The sequence below is a fragment of the Trifolium pratense genome, linkage group LG3 (assembly GCF_020283565.1).
Source record: "Trifolium pratense cultivar HEN17-A07 linkage group LG3, ARS_RC_1.1, whole genome shotgun sequence".
In the NCBI taxonomy this organism is placed as follows: Eukaryota; Viridiplantae; Streptophyta; class Magnoliopsida; order Fabales; family Fabaceae; genus Trifolium; species Trifolium pratense.
The window spans coordinates 45,540,235-45,562,391 of NC_060061.1; the positions used below are offsets into that span (position 1 = coordinate 45,540,235).

Genomic DNA, 22,157 nt, shown 5'->3' on the forward strand with positions numbered 1-22,157 from the left:
TTGGTGAAACTAAATTAAGAAACAAAACTTGCCTTGGGATTGTACTCTGCATTACGAGCTTGAAGTGCGATTGATTTCAGCTCCAACTTACAGTCCAAATTGACAGTTGAAACAATATTTCTAGCATATACAAATAGCACATTTTTAGATACAATAAATTTATAATGTGCATATTGTTGGCGCAGCAAGAAGCAATTGGCTTGGTTCACAAGCACAGCTGCAGGCTTGGCAGGCTCAGCAGCTGGTTGCAGGCACAGGCGCGCGCGCAGGGTTTGCAGGCAAGCTCAGCAGGCACGCAGGCTTGACCTTGGGCAAACTAGCAGTTTTGCAAAAACTGCTATATACAAGATGAACAAGTTTCTTGATGATTATGATTAAGAACTGAACATGAAAGACTTAGTGAAATAGAGATTTTATTCTTCCTTAATGGGCCACAAAAAAATTGAATACAATATAATGCACTAGTTGCACTTTATATAGGGTGGCTTGTGTAACAAGCAAGCTCATCCCTTAGGCCTAAACTAATTCCCTAACTACCTAGTTAGTTACTAACAAACTTTAACTAACAAGTTGGTTGTAACTAACTCTAACAGCACCTAAACAAACTAATTTCAAGATGAATTAACCATTTTCTTAACATATATAAATGCAATTGTTAAACTATCTCAATATTTCTGCATCAAGCATATTGTGCATATATTTTGAGTTTGTCATAGAAGAAACAAGTAATTTCAATTGGAATATAATTACTCCCCATTATGAACATTTTTATTTTACCAAATCTCATGCACTAAGCTTCAATGGCATAAACTTTTATTGGGCTAAGCACAGCCCTAAAAAAGAACAGTATCAGTCAAGGTTTTAAATAAAGGTCCATTACTGTTAGAAGTCCCACATTGGCTAGAGATATGGCATAGATAGCCTTTATAATAGTAGTGCAAAAAAGGTAAAGGCGCCTACCGTTACCATTTTTATATGATGAAAAAAAATCACGCCGATACGGCAACCTAGGGTAAAAGACCATAGGTTCGATTTTGATAATTGTCGGGGATCAATAAAAAAAAGATTTTCTACCCCCGACAATTATCGCTTTACCCCATCAAATTGAATTGAAATGACAAATCTGCCCTTATATATAAGGTAACATGTAAAAAAAAATCATTTTCAAAGAAAGCGTGCTGGTGTGAGTTAGGGGAAAAAGAGAGAGTAAGTGAAAAACTTCATACAGCTCACACTTTGAAAAAGTGTGCCGGTTTGAAATCGTTACTGGTACTTTTTTTCCAAGTTGATCGGTATGTAATGCAATTGTTTCAAAGAACTAACACTATTAACAAACCGGAACAATTTGAAAATGCTTTCCAGTAAATAGAAGAATCTGAAAATTCAATCGAAAACAGGAATTCAAATCTGAGACAGATGTAGAGTCTAGTACGCAAAGTAAAATAAGTTGTTGTTAAGCCCTCACAACCTATTATGCAAAAGAGGTTGGAACTTGCTTGGTAGAGTAACTCCCTTCATGGACTCTGTTCTAACATCACAACTGGAATCATACAACTCTCTGGCCAGATACAAATTTTGCCACGAGTTATGCTGATTCAAGGTACATGATGTTCATCTTGGTTATGAATGCATTAGAATTATATATGTTATTAAACCGAAAGTTTAATCAACCATTACCAATACTATTACTACAGGTTCACACTTCTAGCCTGATCTGTACAAGTTCCAACTAGCCTGATCTATCTGTTCTGTGTCTAGCAATGTGACCTGAATTAATGTCTTTATTATTTCAATAATAGTATATTGTAAATTAATATAAACAGCTCTAGTTATTGCATATTTAATTTGAGTACAGACCTATGCAAATGGAAATTTAAGGTTTCAAAGTGAAAGTGAAAACTATGTGCTGGAGTTAGAGATTTTTAATGTGCTTACATACATTGTGCTTAACTGCTTATTAAGCTAATTCACATTACTCTCACTCTGATACAACTATTTTATAGGTACATTAAACATAAAAATGTCATCAACATTTTAAATTATGATCACCGTCGCAATCCTTGATTTTACAAAAATACAAAAAAGTTTAGGCAGAAATAAACAAGAAATGAAAAAACAAACACAAAACTAATGGGAGTAGCTTGTCTTATTGAAGTGGATTATTACTGTTATAAATAATAACATAAGAAAAACTAGCTTGAAATACATGATCATATATTAGCTTAATTTTCATATAGATAATGGTTAGTGACCTTAGATTTTTCAAATAGAAGATCCCCTATATAATTAGTCACTAAAATAATGAACAAAAAGTCCAATCAAACCTCAATATCATGCCACACATTTTTTTCTTATTGAAATCATACTTGTTGTGAGTTTTTGTTTGGCTGCTGAATTTTATCTGTAGGAAATTGTTTTGAAACATCTGATATTGCTGCTCCAGCAACCGCCGGGGTCATGGATTGGTACAGAGACGGTGCATTTGCATTTGCATGCTGTTGCTGTGTTTGTGTATAGTATACTTGTTCTTGCATAGCTCCACCATAGTCATAACCATAAATAGGGTGTGGTGGATGGTGAATATTTTGAGGCAAATTCACATATTGCTGCTGAAATTGGTTGGAAGGTATTTGAATAAAACCAGAATTTGATGCAACAGGAGCTTTATAAACACTTGGAGTCACTTCAGATACAACACTTTGTGGTATTTGTGGCCTAACTGAGGCTACTACATTTGTGTCAGCTATATTAGGTTGCAAAGCCATGTTGTATGGTTGTGTAGATCCAAGTCCAATAGGCATCACATAAATTGGGAACTGATTAAGTTGTTGGTGTGATTGTGGTGCATAATAAGGGTAGTATGATGATATTGGCACTTGACCTGTACCTATAGGACGGTGAATATAGACAAATTGATTTTGATATGTGGCGGGTTGTTGCGGATTTTGATCCGGTTGTTGGGCTGAAGTGTAAGTAGAATTGTTTACTTGTTCCCCTTGCTGATTTTGATCACTTTTGACCTGTGAGTGCACATGAAAAGCATCATCTTGCTTCACATTCGCCATTTTTACATCGTCAAAGTTGTTATCCTCCTGCTGTTGCTGCTGCTCCATATCAACAAGCTTCTGTTCATCAATGCGAACTCGTATTTGAGGAAGATTATCAAATGAATAATTAAACATGTTGTCCTCCTCGTCCACAGGTGCGGAATAATCCACATCAATTAAATGCTCCTTGTTGACATTATTATTAGTATTTTCGTCGTTGCAGCTAGAAGCACTTGCATCATAATCATCAATGTTGAGGAGGCAATTATCAACAACAGCAGCAGAATCAGAAACAACCCGAGAGAGAATCCCTGAGTTGTTGAGAGCTTCCACGAACCACGAATGATTAGAGTCGTCATAGTGGAGAGTGTCCATGGAAACAGCAGTTTCTGGTTTGGAGAAAAAGAGGAACAATCTGAGTCGAGAAGGGGAGGGGTAAGGGTTTGAAGACAAACGATCATACTCTTCGATCATGTTTTGGAGGTCTTCATCGGTGGAAACAGTGATGAGATTGTCAAGGTCTTCATCGGGAAGATGGTACTTAAGAGTGAATGATCTTCTTCCATGAAGGAGATTGCGGGAGAGGTGAAAACAAAGGTGTGTTAAGGATGAGTGGCGGTCCACGGCCACAATGCGAGTGTCTCCGCCTACATAGTAAAGGGAGTTGTCACGTGGCACGATGTGGCCTCCGTAGCTGCACAAGAGACGGAGTTTGGAACCCGGCACTTGCAGGAGATTAGTTGGGGAGGACACCACTGGTGCCACTAAGTTAGGATGCATTTGTGATATGGGGGGTGATGGATCCATCACATATTTTGTGTGATTCAAATCTTGTAGATAGCATAGCATATATATCATACTTACATAAGCATCATTGCCAAGATATATCATTGAACTAAGTGTAAGCACGTGCAGAACTTTGGTTTACAAAGTTGCAAACTTGAATGAAGTTATTTGTCCCCTTTGAATTGGCCATCCCCTCACCCCTCGAGGGACGGCTTATGCAGAACACGACTTCATTTGTCTTTTATAAAAAGAATCCGAGAGAGTAGTATACTAAATGAACGGCAAAAATCATATTTTGAGCTTTTCCATGTTTGGGGGTTTTCAAACCAGTTTTTGGATCCAACAATTCTTGCACTCTTATAACTTATAATAATTGTTTGATGCAAAACATAGTACTAAAATTTTATGCTTTTCCTAACTCCATGACAAAACAAAGTACCCCCCAAGGTGATAAATCTTTTGCAATATAAAGTATTTAGATTCACATAGCAAAGCATAAGTACTATATAAAAGAATTAAAAATAAACGAAGGGATTATCAAATAATAACAAAAGAAATTACTTATTGACAGAAATAGCCATTCAAAAAAATAAAAAAAAAAGGAGTATTTAATTACATCATTAATGAAAGTCTTGCTTGACCTTTTGTCTTATGTACTACTATTCCTTCTTCCAGTAGAAACAATTAATAAAAGAATTCATCGATCATCATACTATTATATCGCATCAACAACAGCTTTCTAACACCAATCAAATGTGCCATATTCAGATGAATGCCATGCTTCATCATATAGGTATGATGAACCATCTACCATCATGTTGGTTTCGTTAGTAAACAATTTGGAAATATCAAAATCATCAAACACATTCTCATGCTGTTGTGCTTGTGCAGGAATGTTGTAATCACATTGTATGTTTGCTGAATTCGGTACAACATTTTGGTCCTGTTCTGCAGCAGGCATTGACTGAACAACTTCAACACTTTCATTCTGTTCTGGCATTGGCATTGACTGAACAACTTCAACACTTTCATTTTGTTCAGGCATTGGCATTGGCATTGATTGAACAACTTCAAGGCTTTCATTATTAGGAACATGATATTGATTATGCTTTCCACTTTTTGACAATTCCTTCTTTAACTTTGTCTTTTTACTTTTACCCTTCAAACCAAGTCTCACTTTCTGCAAATGGCTAGCAACCTGGCTTTGTGTCAAACCCCGAACATTCATCAATTTAGTAATATGTTTTGGCGTTGCCTCTGAGAAGAAAAATTAACACATACAAGTGAGTTTATTGAAATATAAAAACAAAGAAAATAAAATAAAAAGATTCGAGACAAAGAATCTTACTATCTATGCCAAGTTGATTCACAACTTTTAGAAATTGTTCTTTAAGTTTTGGGTCTGACCATGATAAACGATTCTTCTTTGTTGGAGGTTGATCATGATCATTATCACTATATTTTTCAAGAACATAAGCATTGGTTTCTTTTGTTGCAGTTTCATGATTTCTCTTCATTATTTTTAGTCCTGTTTTTACCTCCAATATTCTACAAATTTGATCTTGGTCTTGAATCGTTACAACATGTTGCCACATGTTGTTGATATGATTCACATTCAAAGGTTTAACCCAATATTCACATGCCCCTTTTTCAATGGACTTCATTCTTGCATTTGTTGTGTCATCAACTCCCATCATTATGATTGGAATTTTGATTTCTTGTGTAACACGTTGCAAAAATTCGTACGAATCCATGTCCGGCATTTGAGCTTCAATTACTATCACATCAAAAGAACCCTTTGTTTCTCTCAAAAGATGCACGGCAAAAGAAGCCGCAACGCATGTGGTAACTAGAACAAACAAACATAAAAGTGAGAACTTTTACACAAAAAAATTAAGACTTTAAGTTAACAGAATTTAATATAAAATTGAATAAGGTATGGTAAATTAATTAACAAACCTTCATAGTTGCATTGAAAGCACAAATCCGCAATGGCATTAAGTTGAGTGGTGTCATGATCAATGATAAAGACTCTTAAACCCTCCGGGAATCGGTCGGGAAGGTGATGGATGTCAGTGGAAAAAGCCATAGCAAAAAGGGAAGAATGCAATTAAAAGAGTTCTTGAAGAAGAAGGGAAGAGTGACACTCAAGAAACAGAAACTTCAAAAGGGAATTGGTTTGTATCGTTAATCGTTAATTAATAGTATATATATAAAGGAAAGAGTAACACCCAAGAAATTGAAACAGATTTAATCTCGCATTAATATCTCATATCTTAACAAAAATTTGTTACAGTAAAAAAAGATTTGTTTTTTTTCTGTTACAATATTTGTTTCTGAAATATAATTTTTCGTTGATATCTTTTTAGCATATATCTCTCAACAAACTATTCTTTTTCTTTCAAATTATCAATATATTTTTATTCATTATTTTTTATGTAGCATAAATATCTTAATAAATTAATTGAATATATATATTGTTAAAAAGATGCCGGGTAATAATGTTAAAAAGATGCCGGGTAATAACGTTCAATTATCAAAATCGAACCTATGGTTTGCTTATCATATGATATAACAATAGGTTCGATAAAACAGGCTCAACCGGTTTTCAGGTAACTATCATCAGTAGATAGTAACAACTATGTGAGGAAGAAGGTTACTATCATCAGCAACAACTTTTTTTCCCTCCCTCTTGGATTCATTTTGCTCATTTATGAAATAATTTATTGACCCAATCTGGGTAGGACTGTTTGGCAATGTGGAAGAGCTTGCTTCGGAAGGATCATAACATTGTGGTATTTTTGGAACGAATTTTGCTAATGTGTATCTTAAGGGCACATGTTAAGAAACTCAAAAGTAGAATTATTGTATTGAAAATTACAATAATTTGACTTTTGAAAAGTCGAATACACAGCTTTTGAGAGGAATATTTATATATTAAGTTGTTTATCATATCCTATATGTGATCGATAGTACTCATATATACCATGGTCTAGATTCAGATTTCCAAGGAGAAGACATACAATAATCAAGTTTGGGAGAAATCATAACTTGCAACTTGCAAGTTCAAGACGGTTCCTCGACAAAGAGGAACGGCGTGCAAATGGGGATGTGAGATGGTATGGTGAGTTGGGAGCTAGGTTTCATGAAAATGAAGGAGACATGATAAGTGATAACAATGTACCAGCCAATAAAGACGCTTACAATTAATGGATGAAACTCTAATACTTAACTATGAAATTAACTTCTCTAACTAAAGGCACGCTAGTTTAAAAACGAAACAAATAGATCCAAATAGCTTTTTGTTTTCCTTCTTAAAGCCAATCAGCACACAGGTTTGAGAAAACAAAGATTTCTTAATGAGATATTCAAAGCAGAACTGACCAAGCTCTCACCATATTGAATGTAAGAAATCACTCAAATTAGAAATAATAGTTACATGCAGTTGAAGATGATTGATATACGAAGCTCATGGTAGAAAAATATTATGTGCACAAGTAATAAAAAAGCAAGCCATAGTTTTTCTGAATCCAGATCCTTTGCAACGACTGAAGAGCCGTTAAGTCTAAATCTAGATGAAAGCAGCTGAATTTAGATTTAGATAAAATAGTTCTGCAGCCGCTGCAAAGGTTCCAATTCTAAGGAAAAATAAAATGACTCGGCATACATGATAGTACACTCAATTTATGAATACACAAAATCATGTAATAAAATTAATCCATTCATACAGACAGCATAAATAAAACTGCCGATTTGGTGCTTCAACTGCTAGGTTCCTATACTAATGTATTGAAGAATCTAAGGGGGAAAAGCAAAGCACGAAACAATTGAGACTCATCTTGAAGAAGAGTATGTGTGCTTTCCAATGGTGATACAACAGATATCTTGATTCGTGTCACACACATCACTTGGGCTCTTTTGGAAAATGCAGCTTGATAAGTGCTGGAAGTTCTGCTAACTCAACTTGAGGTTGCCCAAGTAAAATACCTTTCAATTTCTCATCACAGTTGACCACATTCTTATTGTTTGGATCCTGCTCAATCAAAGAAACAACTCATCTTTTAGTCAGACAATTGAATTTGAACCTGCGCATCAATCAACATACTAAAATAAATATAACAAATCCATAAGACAATATAGCAAATATGGCAATAGCCCCCAACTAGAAACTGGGTACATGCATTTTATAAATTCATAATCATGTTCTTAATATTGCTAATACTAAAACCCACTTGGGTTGGTGCATTGGTATTGACTTGGGACCTGGGAGTGTGCTCCTCTTGAGGTTTGAGGTTCGATTCTCTATGGCGCCAATTTGGGTCGGCTAATTTAGCTTCTTCAAAAAAAAAAATATTGCTAATACTAAACCATAATTTCCTAAGTTGATGTGTGTATTTAGCTCAGTTAAAACTATCACCTGTTATTCAATAAACCATAGAAAGACTTAAAAAATATAAGAATATCATTTAAGTGCTATTATAAATATAAATATTTCTAAAAATGTAAATATGTCACCTAAAGTATGAAATCTCCAATCCATAACCTCTCTCTTAATATAGCATGTAACGTTTTTGAAACATAAAAAATGAAACATTGATAGTTATGAAAGGGTTTATTAAAGGACACGTGGGAAGAGGGATGCAGCTAACCATTCCCTCATAACTAACTTGGTGGAATCACATGAGGACAGTTGGCAGTGAGGAAAGAGAAAGTGGGATCACAGGGGTGTGGCCTAGGCTCCAAGGGAACTAAACTTCCTTTGCTGAACAATCATTTTAAAGTCAATGTTGAAAACACTGATGGATACTTCTTCCAGTACAGTGTGGCTTTATTTTATGAAGATGGACGCCCTGTTGAAGGCAAAGGTGCTGGTAGGAAGATGCTTGACAGAGTTCAAGAGACATATAATTCTGAGCTTAATGGAAAGGACATTGCCTATGATGGAGAAAAAACTCTGTTCACCATCGGCTCTTTAGCCCAGAACAAGCTTGAGTTTAAAGTTGTTCTTGAGGATGTTGCATCGAAGAGTAACAATGGAAACTGTGGCCCTGAAGGGAATGGAAGTCCGAATGAAGCTGATAGGAAGAGGATTAAAAAATCCTACAAATCAAAGAGTTATAAAGTTGAGATCAGCTTTGCTTCCAAAATTCCACTGCAGGCCATTGCCAATGCCTTGAAGGGTAATGAAACAGAGAATTATCAAGAAGCCATCAGGGTTCTTGATATTATCTTGAGGCAACATGCTGCCAAACAAGGCTGTCTGCTTGCGCGACAAAATTTCTTCCACGACGATCCTAAGAATTTCACTGATGTTGGAGGTGGTGTAGTTGGATGCAGAGGGTTGCATTCCAGCTTTAGAACCACACAAAGTGGGATGTCTTTGAATATAGATGTGTCCACAACTATGATTGTCCGTCCTGAGACCTGTTGTTGATTTCTTAATTGCAAATCAGAATGTTAGGGATCCCTTCAGCTTTGACTGGAATAAGGCCAAAAGGACTCTGAAAAATTTGAGGGTCACAGCCATCCCATCCAACCAAGAGTACAAGATTACTGGGCGGAGTGAACTACCTTGCAAAGACCAGCTGTTTACACATTATCACGTTCTTTTGGATGAGATTGGCTTTTCTCCAGATGCTTTACAGGAGCTTGTGCACTCACTTTCTTATGTTTATCAGCGGAGCACTACTGCTATTTCTGTTGTTGCTCCAATCTGCTATGCACACTTGACTGCTTCCCAGGTTGGACAGTTCATGAAGTTTGAGGATAAGTCTGAAACTTCCTCTAGTTTGAGGATAAGTCTTTGATACTGAATTGAGCCTATCAAACACTACTTTTCTTGCTCTATAAATCATTTCATAAGACATTGACATAATCTTATAATAAAAAAATCTTCAACATAGACACTTATGAGAGATCAACTTATACCTCTAAAACTCAAATTCAAAACATATTTGAAGCCTAAAATAATATCATAGCAAATATGGAGGTGGTCCCCAACTCGAAAGTGGGTACATGCATTTTATAAATTCATAACTTCAGAGATGTAAAAGATTATATAACAGCTCAATAACATCACGCAGAGATTTCCTTTATTTTGCAATATTATGTTGATAGTGCATGGCTCAAAGAAGACTCAGATGACAAACTACTGAACTCTTGTTTAGCCTAAACCTATGCTTACTAGTGAACACCATTTGTTTGAAGTACTAGTGCAATCAGTGCAGTCAATAGCGCACTATGACGGTGTAGCAGAGTATTTTGGTGTACCGGCCACTATAGCAGCTTTTAGGGCGAGATAGCGCCACACCTTCAAAATGAAATAAAAATTCCAAAAACCCCCAAGGATTTACACATTCGGGCATCTTGGTTGGTGTATTATAGGGATTTTCAATTTAAATAATACCAAAATAATGTTAGGGCTTCTCCAGTCCCACAATGTGTCACTCTTCACGTCATTTATTATTATCACCCTCTTCACCAGTCAGTCACAGTTAGTTGTTGATTCTTTATGCATATTGTTTAAATTATATAAACTATGTAATATTTTTAGAATAATGGCCTCCCATTATCATTATTCACTATAGCGTTTTTGGGATTTACTGCTATCCTGGATTGAAAACATTGATATTAAAGTTGCAAGAATGAATTTAATCAGCCAAAGTAACACTCAAAGATCAACTATTAGCTATGAAACACAAACACCACACACACACACACGTGCGCGCGCAGACAGTGTTAATAATTTAATAAAATTGAAGTGATTGTACTCAACCACATAAATCTGTGTCAGACACCAGACACCTCTTCTATCTAAAGTGTCAGTTCTACTTATACTTATATTATAAGTTTATCAATGTTGAATCTTTCAAGTACGTCGTCAGAGCCTTATTTCAACCTTCAATTATTTCTAACTCCTACCTTATTTCATCACTACCAATCCACACACAAAGAAGTTTAAAAAAAGTATCAAAATTTGAAACATGGTTTAAAAGCAAAACCCCTTGAATTGTTTACAACATTCCAAAGCTTAAAAGCAATATCTTTGATTAAAAAATAAAATATAAGAACTTCATATCATTCTAATATCACAAGTAACTTGAATACAAATAAATTTCATAATATTGATTTGATTATAAAACATAACAAAGAAAAAGTAACCTGAAGATTGTTGGTTTTGATGTAGGACCAAACACGCATGAAACAAGACAAACGAGAAGTCTGAGATTGACCAACAAATTCTCTGAGAGTAGAAGGAAGATTAACAAGATCAATCAAGTTAGCAAGTTTTTTAGGGTTATCAGTAATAGCTTTCTTCATGCGCTGAGGAAGCATTGTTTTCTTCAATTCACACTTGCTATGGCTATTACGGCGAGATGGGTTGGTTTTTCACTTATCAAAATTCGAACTTGATTGAAGGAGGAGAAAGGGTGTTTGGTTGGGACACACCCTATGAACAAAATGCGCAAATAGAATTATGTTTTGTTTGGATGAGAAAAGAAAGTGAGAGGAAATTACGATGGAAAGAAAGTGAGAGGAAAATGGGATGACTTTTAGTTTGTTTGGTAATACAAAGTCAAATTTTCTTATTATCTTTTATATTATAAGCTTGTATACACAAGCAAACTCTAAACCCTAATTGTTTAAACTCTAATTGTTTAATCAACTTTCATAGGAAAGATTTCATACGACAATTAAGCACCATCAATTTTCATTACACAATTTAAACAATTAAAAACCGATAATCTCTTATATTATAAGCTTGCTAACATAAGCTAACCCTAAACCAAATTTTTTTTCCCTCATTTTCTCTTTCTTTTTATTGCAGCTTTATATTAAAAATATACAGATTTGTCATCGAACCTGCATCTCTTACTTACAATAAAACTTTTCAACCGCTAAAACATGTGCTTCAATTATGAAAGAATTTAGGAATCCTAATATGTTAACCCTGTTTTCAATAAATTTGAACGGCGGAATTAATCACAATTTTTATTTATTTATGGATGTCTACTTAAGTTTATGTTCTTGATTACGTCTTTAATTTTTTTTTTAACCTTTAATTATCATCAATTTTTTAACCTTTAGTTATCAGCAATTTTTTTTTAATAAGTAAACAAAACGATGGGGTTCAAAAATTATTTAAAAAATATATAAAATATAAAATAAGCACATAAACAAATATAGAATAATTAGTCCATGAAATTTCTTATACTACTTGATCTTATTGAAAATGCTCTTAGAATTTTTGTATTTTATTTTTTATTGTTACATATTACACCTAATTAGACTCATGCACCGCATGGGTCAAAGTTAATCTCACATGATAATTATTCTCTAAATTTAAGATCCGGTAGAAAAAAAAATCATTGATCAGGAAAGACATAAAAATATTTCGTGATGAATAATATAGTCAACAATAATTTTGATATGGTATACTTTTAAAATTGATGGTGGTTATCAATTATTGCACATAATTTTAATCACAATTGGTATACTTGCCATAGTCGTTGAAAATATTGCCTTGCACTAAAGGGTTGCTAGTTCGAATCCTAGTCAAGACAAAATTATATTATTTTTTAATAAAAATTGCAAGATAAAATGGAGGGAAAACAGGGAAAACAAATTAGGGTTTAAGGTTTGCTTGTGTATACAAGCTTATATAAACAACTAGAACTTTGACTCATGCGGTGCATGAGTCTAATTAGGTATAATATGTAACAATAAAAAATAAAATACAAAAATTCTAAGAGCATTTTCAATAAGAGTAGTATAGGGAATTTCATGGACTAATTATTCTATATTTGTTTATGTGCTTATTTTATATTTTATATATTTTTTAAATAATTTTTGAACTCCATCGTTTTGTTTACTTATTAAAAAAAATTGCTGATAACTAAAGGTTAAAAAATTGATGATAATTAAAGGTTAAAAAAAAATTAAAGACGTAATCAAGAACATAAACTTAAGTAGACATCCATAAATAAATAAAAATTGTGATTAATTCCGCCGTTCAAATTTATTGAAAAACAGGGTTAACATATTAGGATTCCTAAATTCTTTCATAATTGAAGCACATGTTTTAGCGGTTGAAAGGTTTTATTGTAAGTAAGAGATGCAGGTTCGATGACAAATCTGTATATTTTTAATATAAAGCTGCAATAAAAAGAAAGAGAAAATGAGGGGAAAAAATTTGGTTTAAGGTTAGCTTATGTTAGCAAGCTTATAATATAAGAGATTATCGGTTTTTAATTGTTTAAATTGTGCAATGAAAATTGATGGTGCTTAATTGTCGTATAAAATCTTTCCTATGAAAGTTGATGGAGCTTAACACTTTGTGGACATAATTTAAATCACAATTGGTCTGCTAGTGCATATTATATAAATTGATCATCGGTTAATATTAAATCTGCAATATTAAAAACAAAATAATGAATGTGATTAGTGACATGACTATGGTTGTGTTTGGTTGTATTGCAAAAAAAATTGATTTAGTAGAATTGAGTTTGATAATAACTTTCCAAATTACACGTGATAATAACTTTCCAAATCTCACATAATAATTATTCTCTAAATTTATGATCCGGTAGAAAAAAAATCATTGATCAGGAAAGACATAAAAATATTTCGTGATGAATAATATAGTCAACAATAATTTTGATATGATATACTTTTAAAATTGATGGTGCTTATCAATTATTGCACATAAATTTAATCATAATTGGTATTCTTGCTATAATGGTTGGAAATATTGGCTTTCATTGAAGGGTTGCGGGTTCGAATCCTAGTCAAGACAAAATTGTATTATTTTTTAATGAAAATTGCAAGATAAAATGGAGGGAAAACAGGGAAAACAAATTAGGGTTTAGAGTTTGCTTGTGTATACAAGCTTATAATATAAAAGATTAGGTTAAAAATGATATAAATCTTCTTTTAAAATAAAAATTGAGGATATTTTTATTTTGGATTGATTCTTTAAGGATTTCTTTCTTTCTCTTTTTTCAGTTTAGTATTTTGATGTTACAATCTATCTGCATTATGAACGGATCATTTTTTTTTTTTTTACACAAGAAAAAAACGATATTCATTCATTTCAATAATTGATATAATATATGTACAAATTCAACATAGCTAAAAACAAAAAGGACGAATCTGCGAACAAACTGACAACATCCAAGTTAATAGCATACAACGACAAAATGCCTACAAATAATATGATAAAAGTAAAGTTACCGGAATGTCCATACTTTCAGATCTGCAACGATAATGTCCAAATCATTGATTGAAGTTGGTGTTCAATATGAACTAAACAAACACCGCAACAAGACGGAAAAACAAACGTCGTACCAATGACGACGAACAACACAATCGCATTCAGACGACGATATCACAACAAAAGAAAGAAAAATTAAAAGACTTAGTCTATGTGAAAATCACTTTTTAAATTAAAAGCAAGAAAAAAAGATGCAGAGGGGTGATTTTAGGTAAAAAATGACCTAAAACCACCTAGGGGTGCTCAAATCCAAACCAATCCAAATAAAAACCGATAACCGATCCAAAAAAATCGAAAACCGCAAAAAACCGAAGTTTTTTGGATGTGTTTGGATATTCTTTTGTGAAAACCGCTGGATCGGATCGGATTTCGGATTGATTTCTTAAAACCGATCCAAACCGAACCAAACCGCATACATATATTTTAATATTTATTTATCTTTTTATTAGTATAAATATATATATTGCATTAATCTTTTTTTTTTCATTTTAAATTTTGTTAATACTATATGTTAGTTTAATTTAATCTATTTTAAATTTTGATAATACTATATGTTAGTTTAATTTAATCTATTTTTTTTTTACTTTTTATATGTTTCGAATATAATTGGTAATTGTCATTCCAAAATATTAATTTTCAATATATTATATGTTATATTTTACATCAAACTTAATATTTATTTTGTCAAAAATGTCAAACTATTAAACCGCATAATATTGGATCGGATTGGATCGGATTTTTTTTATTTGTCATCCAAAATCGAACCAAACCGCAAATGAATTTATTTTTGGATCGGATGAGTTTTTGCCTCAAAACCGATCCAAACCGAACCGCGAGCACCCCTAAAACCACCCCTCACAGGTGAAGGAAGAAGAAAACGCAAAAGAAAAAATTTAGGGCCGGCATGAACGACTCACTATTTTAAAAAAGCATTCATATCGAGCTTCTTATCGTTCATCTCTAATTATAGAAGAGCAAATTTTCACTAAATATTACTTATATCTGTTCCGGACCGAACTTCAGATTACTATTTCCCCTCATATTAACACAAAAATGTTACACTAATATATGCACTAATATAGGCCATGTTGGTAAACATATCGTTTGGACTAATATAGGGAAGTTTAGGTAATTAGTAAATATGAAGGTTCTGGTCACCATTAGATGAAAGAGATCTCAATTGACCATTGAGAAAATGGAAGACCTTTAAAATAGTGATAGATTCAAGGAATTGTAAAGTCTTCTTTAGTAAAGTCTATTTTATCATAATATAGAAAAGAAAAGGAAAAAAAAATATCATTGATTGTAAAATGATGATAATACATCTTCAATGAACAAAAATCCCTTTCTTCCCAACAAGTAAGCTATGATGGTGAAGTCTTTATATCAATATATGCACCACATGATACATACATATATATCAAAAAACATGTACAATCTTGTGCATGCATGAATGATTTTATCCTTGTCATTGCTCTTGCAAACTTAACCATATGGATTTCTAAAACTCTTTAAGAGATTAGGAATGTCGTGAGCAAGCATGTCATCCACGGCTTGTATTTTTTGCGGTTTCAGTTTCTCAAATTTGTCGATGTTATAACCACTCAACACCTCTTTAAAATGTTCAACATCTGGAAAGTCTCCGGGCGGTAAATGGAACTCCCTTTGTACCTGTTACACATGTGATTCAAATTTCATCATATTTTTTTTCAATATTATAACAATGTGTGAGCAATTCAAAGTTGTTGGTGGATTCATATATACCTTTGCAAATTCCCCCTCCAAGTTATCAATGAGTTTTTGTTGAGCTTTAGCTTTTCCCATCATTGCAGGCATTTGCTTCTTTAGATGACTGATAATATATGCATGTATCTTTGCCGCTCGAGCTCGTTTTACAAATTCATTGATCTACATTATGTACAAGTGTTTCTCTTAATTACAAAAACAAATAGCTTCGATAGATAAAACAAAACAATCATACAAGTGTTAACACAATGGTGACTGCTTAGCTTTGTAATCTAAAGGGGAAGAGTTCAGTTCAATATTCGTCGGAGACTGTATGACCAAATATCCCATACTATTCAACGTGGGACTTGGTCACTCTATAATATCCAAGTCTCTATGATTATTTTCCTATCTTTGTGGTTCAAATTTTACTTTAAAACTTACCCACAAATGAATCTCATCAAAGAATTTTACTAACATGCGCAATTGAACATATATGTAGTATTTTAGTTGGGAAGATAACTATGATTAAAAAATTAATCTAATGAAAAACTCACTTTTCGATCACAAGCCTTCTTCGGTATATCTTTTAGATCAGTAAGAAGGTCTTCTTGTTCTCTTTCAAAGAGTTCATTGCCAAGTAGACCACTGATAGTATTGCTTACTGGCTTGTCATTGAAGGAGCTGCCAAAATAAGTCAAAGGATCAACAAGAGTTGCAGCATATCAAAATTGCATAGTAATATGCACAAGTTAAAAGGTGAGAAAAATCAATAATAATAAAAAGATGACATGCCAAAAATGCAAAACTCGTAACTTGTAATTGCACAAACAAATTTTATCCAATTTTCCTGGTCAAAGGCATCATTTCAAGATTGGTGGTGGAGAATGCATACACATATAAGAAGTGACATATTTTGATATGTTGCAATCACAAATTGCATGCATAGACGATGTCAACACAGTTGTGACCGTTGGATCAAGATTGGACGGTCCAGATATAAAGTTCCCGTATCGTATGATCTCAATCCATTGACCACTGATGTGCTGACAGCATGAACGCATCAATTTGTGACTGCAGCATACCCAAATTTTATGAATTGACCTACCCTATATACACCCGCATGACTTCTGGAACGTTGAGCACTTTCCCAAGTGACCACATTAATGCACCATAAATCCTCATTAGCTGCAAGATTAGGACACAATTATATATACAGGTTAGATTTCCTCTTTTATGTCACAAAAGATGTGTTAAGTAACCAAATAGAAGATTAATTGCTTATGCTATCTTACTTGTTGAGTATCAACTTGGTCTGCCTTGTTCAAAACCACTCGAATTTTATCATCATGCCCATGTAGGGATGATATCACACGTTTGAACTCGTCGCTGATATCAAGTTTGTGAGGATCAAATAGAAGGAGTATTAAATCAGACTTAGCAGCAAACCAAGATGTTACACCCGTAAAATCATATGATCTTTGTGTCCGTTGCTTTTCTCCTGATAGAACTCCCGGAGTGTCCACAAATGTAATATGCTCAAGTAGCTTTGGACAAATGAGAAAAAGTAAGTTCCAAATGCTACAAACCGAAAATAATTTAATTACTATATACTGGCATGGTAAAATTATATGATCTCTGATTGTTGCATTTCTCCTGATAGAAATTCGCAGATATTTTAGAAAATAATGTTATGACACAACACTGATGAAATATAATCAAACATATGTATAAATTTTATTACGCTGTTATTGCGTAGTTATCAAACTAAAAAAAATCTACTTGTACTTTTTTAGTGAAATTTCTCTATAGAAACTTACAGGATGAGGCATTTGAGAACACTCAAATTTGGACAAAAACGACGTGCCAAAAGTTGTAAGACCATTAAATGGCATGTCTGCTTGTACTGCAACAGTATTACCGGGAATACTTCTCTCATCAGGTCCATGCTGCATATATAACCATCACTTCAACATATCAAACATGTCCCTCAATTTCTTTTGTCAAATGAAATAAAAATAGAAATGCATATGATGAAACCTTCTGTTTCAACGATACACCAAAAACTCTATATAGGATTAAAAGCAATAGATAAGTACAAATAATTATCCCTATTTAATAGATGCGATCGATACGATTGAAAATGGATCCTTAGAGATAAACTAAGATATTCTAAGATAATATTTTATTTTCTAACATAGTTGAATAGGCATGCTACTATGTACCATTGTTTACATTTTAATTTGAAAATGCTTAAGCCAAGTTTGCAATTACAGGCTTGATGTTGTTCGGTCATTTCGTCATAGGGCTTAGAAGTCAATTTATGATATAAATTTAAAACTGAAGAAGTTAAAGATTTGTGACCCTCTAAGACCATATCAGTAGTAATTAGTAATAAAGAGTAGATGCTTTAGTACATACCATGACAACAACAAACCTATCGGTTGTTGGTTCAGGTCCAATATGAGCTCCTAATGACATAAATAGCAAAACAAAAATATAAAATCAGTAACATATGGTATTTTTTATTTTTTTTGACAGAGTAACATACTGTATATTGTTTGACACATATGATAACCGCATAAATATATATTACTCGAGTAGAAATCGAGAATCGATCGATCCACTTACCTGGATAACTACTTTGAAGCATATGTTTAATAAAAGTTGTTTTCCCAGTTGAGTACTGACCCAAAAGCATAACCATAGGTTTGGCATCAAAATCACTATTTGTCTGCAAGAATTTAATAGAGAAATAAAGTGAATATGTTTGTCGATATTTTAAACACAGCTTAATAGACAAAAGTTACACAAATAAACCAGAGTCATGTACTGACGAGTAAAGGAGATACGAAATCGTTGAATTTGTAAGCAACTTCTAAAGGCTTCAACTTTTGAATGTAAAGTTTCTTCAAACCATCAATAATTGATGTCACCGAGTTAGCAGACACCTATGGACACATGCAGAAAATGTAGAAGTGAAAAATCTATATGAATGCATTTGACAAATTTGTTTCTAAAGTTAACAATGGTAACGGATTAGCAAAGAATATACACGAGCTTATTCTGTATTCAAAAACATATCTAGGATCGTATCAAAAACCAAATGAGAGAGATATGAGAAAAAGACACAATTTGTTGATCCAAAACAAGACAATAGTAACAAATTCAAAGTAATACTAACAAATTATGTACCTTTTTTGAAGACTTTGCAGAAAACCACTTACTTGACGGCGATGGCAGAGGACTGACTGCATCATTGCAAATTAAGTGAGGTTTGAATTTCAAAGAGAAAAGAAGAAAGAACTACAAAAGGATACCAAAAGCAATGTGAAATTGTGAATGATCTTAGTCAATAAAATGAGAGATATATTACCAGCCCTATCTTTATCTTTATGTTTCCGCTTTTTCTTCTGTACAAACAAAGCCAATTAGGTACCGATAAGTACTTTGATTCAATCAACACAAATTATTAACATATAAATGAAAACACTTACTGCAACTAATGCATCCAAACCTTCCATTGTTGGTGGTTTAGCATTTCTCAAAACTGAAATAGAAATTAAGATTCTAAGTAACTTTATCAGAGAGATACTCGCAAGCAACAAATATTCATTGCCAAACTATAAAGTACTCATAGATACAAACATTAGACACGATATTGATATCGAGACGTAGATGCAGACAATGATTTAAAAAAATATAAGTGATTGAATGAAATCACATGTGCCGGTATCATGTCTATGACAGGCACCGACACCTGTCACACACTAGACACATTCAATTTGAAGTGTCGGTGCTACATAGTTGCAAAATCATGACAAACCTAAAGATAAAGAACTTACTATCACTAGTTAGAAGATCATGTGTTATTGAGTAGCCAGATTGTCCCAAAGAAACAAGCTACAATTCAAATGTGTTAGGATCAAGAAACTGATTAGCATTAAGTTTTGATAAAGCAAAGTTTTTTCTTTTAACAACAAAAAGTACCTGCATAGAAATGACAAATTCTTTGAAACCGAGATATCCTTCTCGCTTTGAATCTGCAATAGCCCACACCTTAGTTTGGTAAGGGGAGCAACAAAGAAACAATTTAGTTACAACACTGCTTCAAAGCAAACTATTACATAATTCAAATTTGTCCCACAATCAATCTAATAAGCAGTAATGAGTAAACAATGAAATTTCATGGCAGTAGAGCAATATCTTAAACTCTTCTCATTGGGTGGCGTAATATATTATTAACTCATTGACAATGTAAAATGCTATAATAACACTTGCGACCATTTAACAAATCTAGAATAGATTTGGAATCTTCTAATATCATCTTAGATTTTAGGTCTAACTCAACTTCACAAAATCGACAAACAAATTCTATGTAAACCTCATCTCGAGTAAATGTGAACTATATTTTCCCTATAAATCTCAAAATTGACACACCTTTAACACAAAGAAATAAGGCTTGACTTTAAAACACCACTACCTCTGGTCCATTTTATAAGAGACAAATATGTCAACAAAAATTGATGTGTTTAATTCATAATATAGACCAAATACATCAAGTTTTGTCGACTCATTTATCTCTTATAAAAAGGACAAGAAAAAGTATTTGATACACCATTCCTATATATATAGACATCTTGTTCCAATTCACAAACTAAAATAAATAAAATTCAAAACCTGTTTAAGGTCTTGTCGAGACAAGTGCGACATTTCGAAAAACTTGGTGGCTTCATTCCCGGTAAATCGACCATCACCATCTGTATATAAAAAAACCCAAATTCTCAATCACCTCATCATTTTCACCAAAACAATAAAAAGATACAAAATGATTATTTTACATGTAAAAACCACATAAAGGGTAAAATTAATTAAAGATTTATTCTTGGTTCTACATTTTCACATTTCACATACATTTTACATATAAAAACCAAGAATATGAAGAGCAATCACAAATTCACAACCCAGAAATTTGAATTTACAGAAAAGTAAAAAAATAGTGAAATTTTGTTTAGAGATATGAACCTGAATCTGCATAATTGAACCACTCTTGATAAATTGTAAGATTCTCTTTCGAGCAAGAATCAATTGGAATTGTATCAATCTCCATGATATGCATGAAAAATGAAATTGAATTTTTTATGATTTGTTTGAAAGAGAATTGAAGAGAGGCTGCAAAATGCAGAAAGAGAGGTTAATTGGTCAAACGAGAAGAAAGGGTTCCATTGTTGGAAAGAAAGAAAAAAAAAACAAAGAATTGGCGCAAAAATGGTGCTTTTTATTGCTAAAGAGAATTAACGAGAATCTAGAATTTGAATTCTTGTTAACTATTTAGACACGTGTGTGTTGTGTGAGTTAATTGGTAAATGTCTCATTTTTTGCTTTAAATAAATAGAGATTTTTAACTAATCGATTTCCTACCATCGATATGGTTTCTAAGACCACGACTATACTTGTATCAATGCCAAATTCTTTAAATTTATTATTTATATCGGATCTGACCAAAATTTTAGTTCGAATTAATTGTTGGTTCGGAACAAATGAATTCAGTTGAGATATGAAAATAATTGGTGGTTATTTTTTTCATTTACTAAGACTTGAGAGTTGTGACTTAGGATTTTATTTCCTCCGTACCACAATATATGCATTTTGTCACTTAGAAATGTAATTAATGTTGTATGGAAAAGAGAAATTATAAGTTAATTTACAAAATTAACCTTCATTTATTATTAGGAAAAAATAATTTGAAGAATTGAAAGAAAATATAGTAATAAATAGTTAAAGGTATAATAAGAAAAATAACATTAAATGATTCATTTGTAAAGTAAAGTGACTTATAATTTAGTACAAATTTTTTCCTCAAAGTAACATATAATTTGGTATGAAGGGAGTATTTTTTATTTTAGATTCATTAAATATATAGATAAATATTTGCTTATATGTTTTAGGTTGGCAAAATTATGCATTGGGAACTAACATATTTTGGTTTTTTTTTTTAAAATGATAGATTTATATTTTGGTAACTTTGTTTTCATATTAAACTAGATAAAGGATCGGTATGAAATATATTAAATTAGATAAAATACTTATATGGAACTTATTAAACTACATAAGGGACCAATATGAAACCATAGTTAACATTTTCTATAAAAAATTAACAAGGGACCAATGTGACAAATGAATATTCTTTTAAGGTACAAAAGAGGAATGTTTAATCATTAAGCGAATTTCTTTTCGCCCCACTCATTGCTTATTGTGCGCCCTAGGAAATTTCAAAAAACCTCTACTTGAGTCTTGTAACTCAAATAAGATTTTAAATTTTAGAA

General features: G+C 32.7%; 4 protein-coding genes across 4 annotated transcripts; all 4 read right to left on the bottom strand.

The window, feature by feature from the left end:
• Positions 1-2,360: 2,360 nt before the first annotated feature.
• Positions 2,361-3,827, bottom strand: LOC123915227. The gene has a single exon (XM_045966368.1). It carries the CDS (start codon positions 3,825-3,827, stop codon positions 2,361-2,363), a length of 1,467 nt encoding a protein of 488 aa, XP_045822324.1.
• A 745-nt stretch (positions 3,828-4,572) lies between these two features.
• On the bottom strand, positions 4,573-5,922 carry LOC123915228 (two-component response regulator ORR26-like). The gene is made up of 3 exons (XM_045966369.1): positions 5,793-5,922; positions 5,182-5,682; positions 4,573-5,090 (listed from the first exon to the last, which is right to left on the bottom strand). The coding sequence occupies exons 1-3, from the start codon at positions 5,920-5,922 to the stop codon at positions 4,573-4,575; spliced, it is 1,149 nt and encodes a 382-aa protein (XP_045822325.1).
• Positions 5,923-7,232: 1,310 nt separating this feature from the next.
• Positions 7,233-11,269, bottom strand: LOC123918961 (upstream activation factor subunit UAF30-like). Its single transcript, XM_045971163.1, has 2 exons — positions 10,995-11,269; positions 7,233-7,866 (listed from the first exon to the last, which is right to left on the bottom strand). Exons 1-2 carry the CDS (start codon positions 11,166-11,168, stop codon positions 7,738-7,740), a joined length of 303 nt encoding a protein of 100 aa, XP_045827119.1. The 5' UTR covers positions 11,169-11,269; the 3' UTR covers positions 7,233-7,737.
• A 3,997-nt stretch (positions 11,270-15,266) lies between these two features.
• Positions 15,267-21,149, bottom strand: LOC123918962 (EH domain-containing protein 1-like). Its single transcript, XM_045971164.1, has 16 exons — positions 20,857-21,149; positions 20,512-20,591; positions 19,822-19,890; positions 19,677-19,734; positions 19,329-19,381; positions 19,208-19,244; positions 19,027-19,082; positions 18,669-18,782; positions 18,463-18,565; positions 18,253-18,302; positions 17,652-17,780; positions 17,127-17,378; positions 16,940-17,019; positions 16,389-16,515; positions 15,871-16,014; positions 15,267-15,777 (listed from the first exon to the last, which is right to left on the bottom strand). Exons 1-16 carry the CDS (start codon positions 20,948-20,950, stop codon positions 15,592-15,594), a joined length of 1,632 nt encoding a protein of 543 aa, XP_045827120.1. The 5' UTR covers positions 20,951-21,149; the 3' UTR covers positions 15,267-15,591.
• Between the last annotated feature and the right edge of the window lie 1,008 nt (positions 21,150-22,157).

What these genes read in the sequence shown, in the direction of transcription:
- LOC123915227 (XM_045966368.1), bottom strand. Translation starts at nt 3,827, where the DNA reads ATGCATCCTAACTTAGTGGCACCAGTGGTGTCCTCCCCAACTAATCTC.
- LOC123915228 (XM_045966369.1), bottom strand. Translation starts at nt 5,922, where the DNA reads ATGGCTTTTTCCACTGACATCCATCACCTTCCCGACCGATTCCCGGAG. An exon ending in CTTTCAATGCAACTATGAAG is followed by an intron (nt 5,683 to 5,792) that starts GTTTGTTAATTA and finishes TGTTTGTTCTAG; the next exon opens with TTACCACATGCGTTGCGGCT. An exon ending in GAATCAACTTGGCATAGATA is followed by an intron (nt 5,091 to 5,181) that starts GTAAGATTCTTT and finishes TTTTCTTCTCAG; the next exon opens with AGGCAACGCCAAAACATATT.
- LOC123918961 (XM_045971163.1), bottom strand. Translation starts at nt 11,168, where the DNA reads ATGCTTCCTCAGCGCATGAAGAAAGCTATTACTGATAACCCTAAAAAA. An exon ending in TCAAAACCAACAATCTTCAG is followed by an intron (nt 7,867 to 10,994) that starts GTTACTTTTTCT and finishes TTGATTGAGCAG; the next exon opens with GATCCAAACAATAAGAATGT.
- LOC123918962 (XM_045971164.1), bottom strand. Translation starts at nt 20,950, where the DNA reads ATGCATATCATGGAGATTGATACAATTCCAATTGATTCTTGCTCGAAA. An exon ending in TAAAGATAAAGATAGGGCTG is followed by an intron (nt 19,083 to 19,207) that starts GTAATATATCTC and finishes GCAATGATGCAG; the next exon opens with TCAGTCCTCTGCCATCGCCG. An exon ending in ATAGGTTTGTTGTTGTCATG is followed by an intron (nt 17,781 to 18,252) that starts GTATGTACTAAA and finishes TTATATATGCAG; the next exon opens with CATGGACCTGATGAGAGAAG.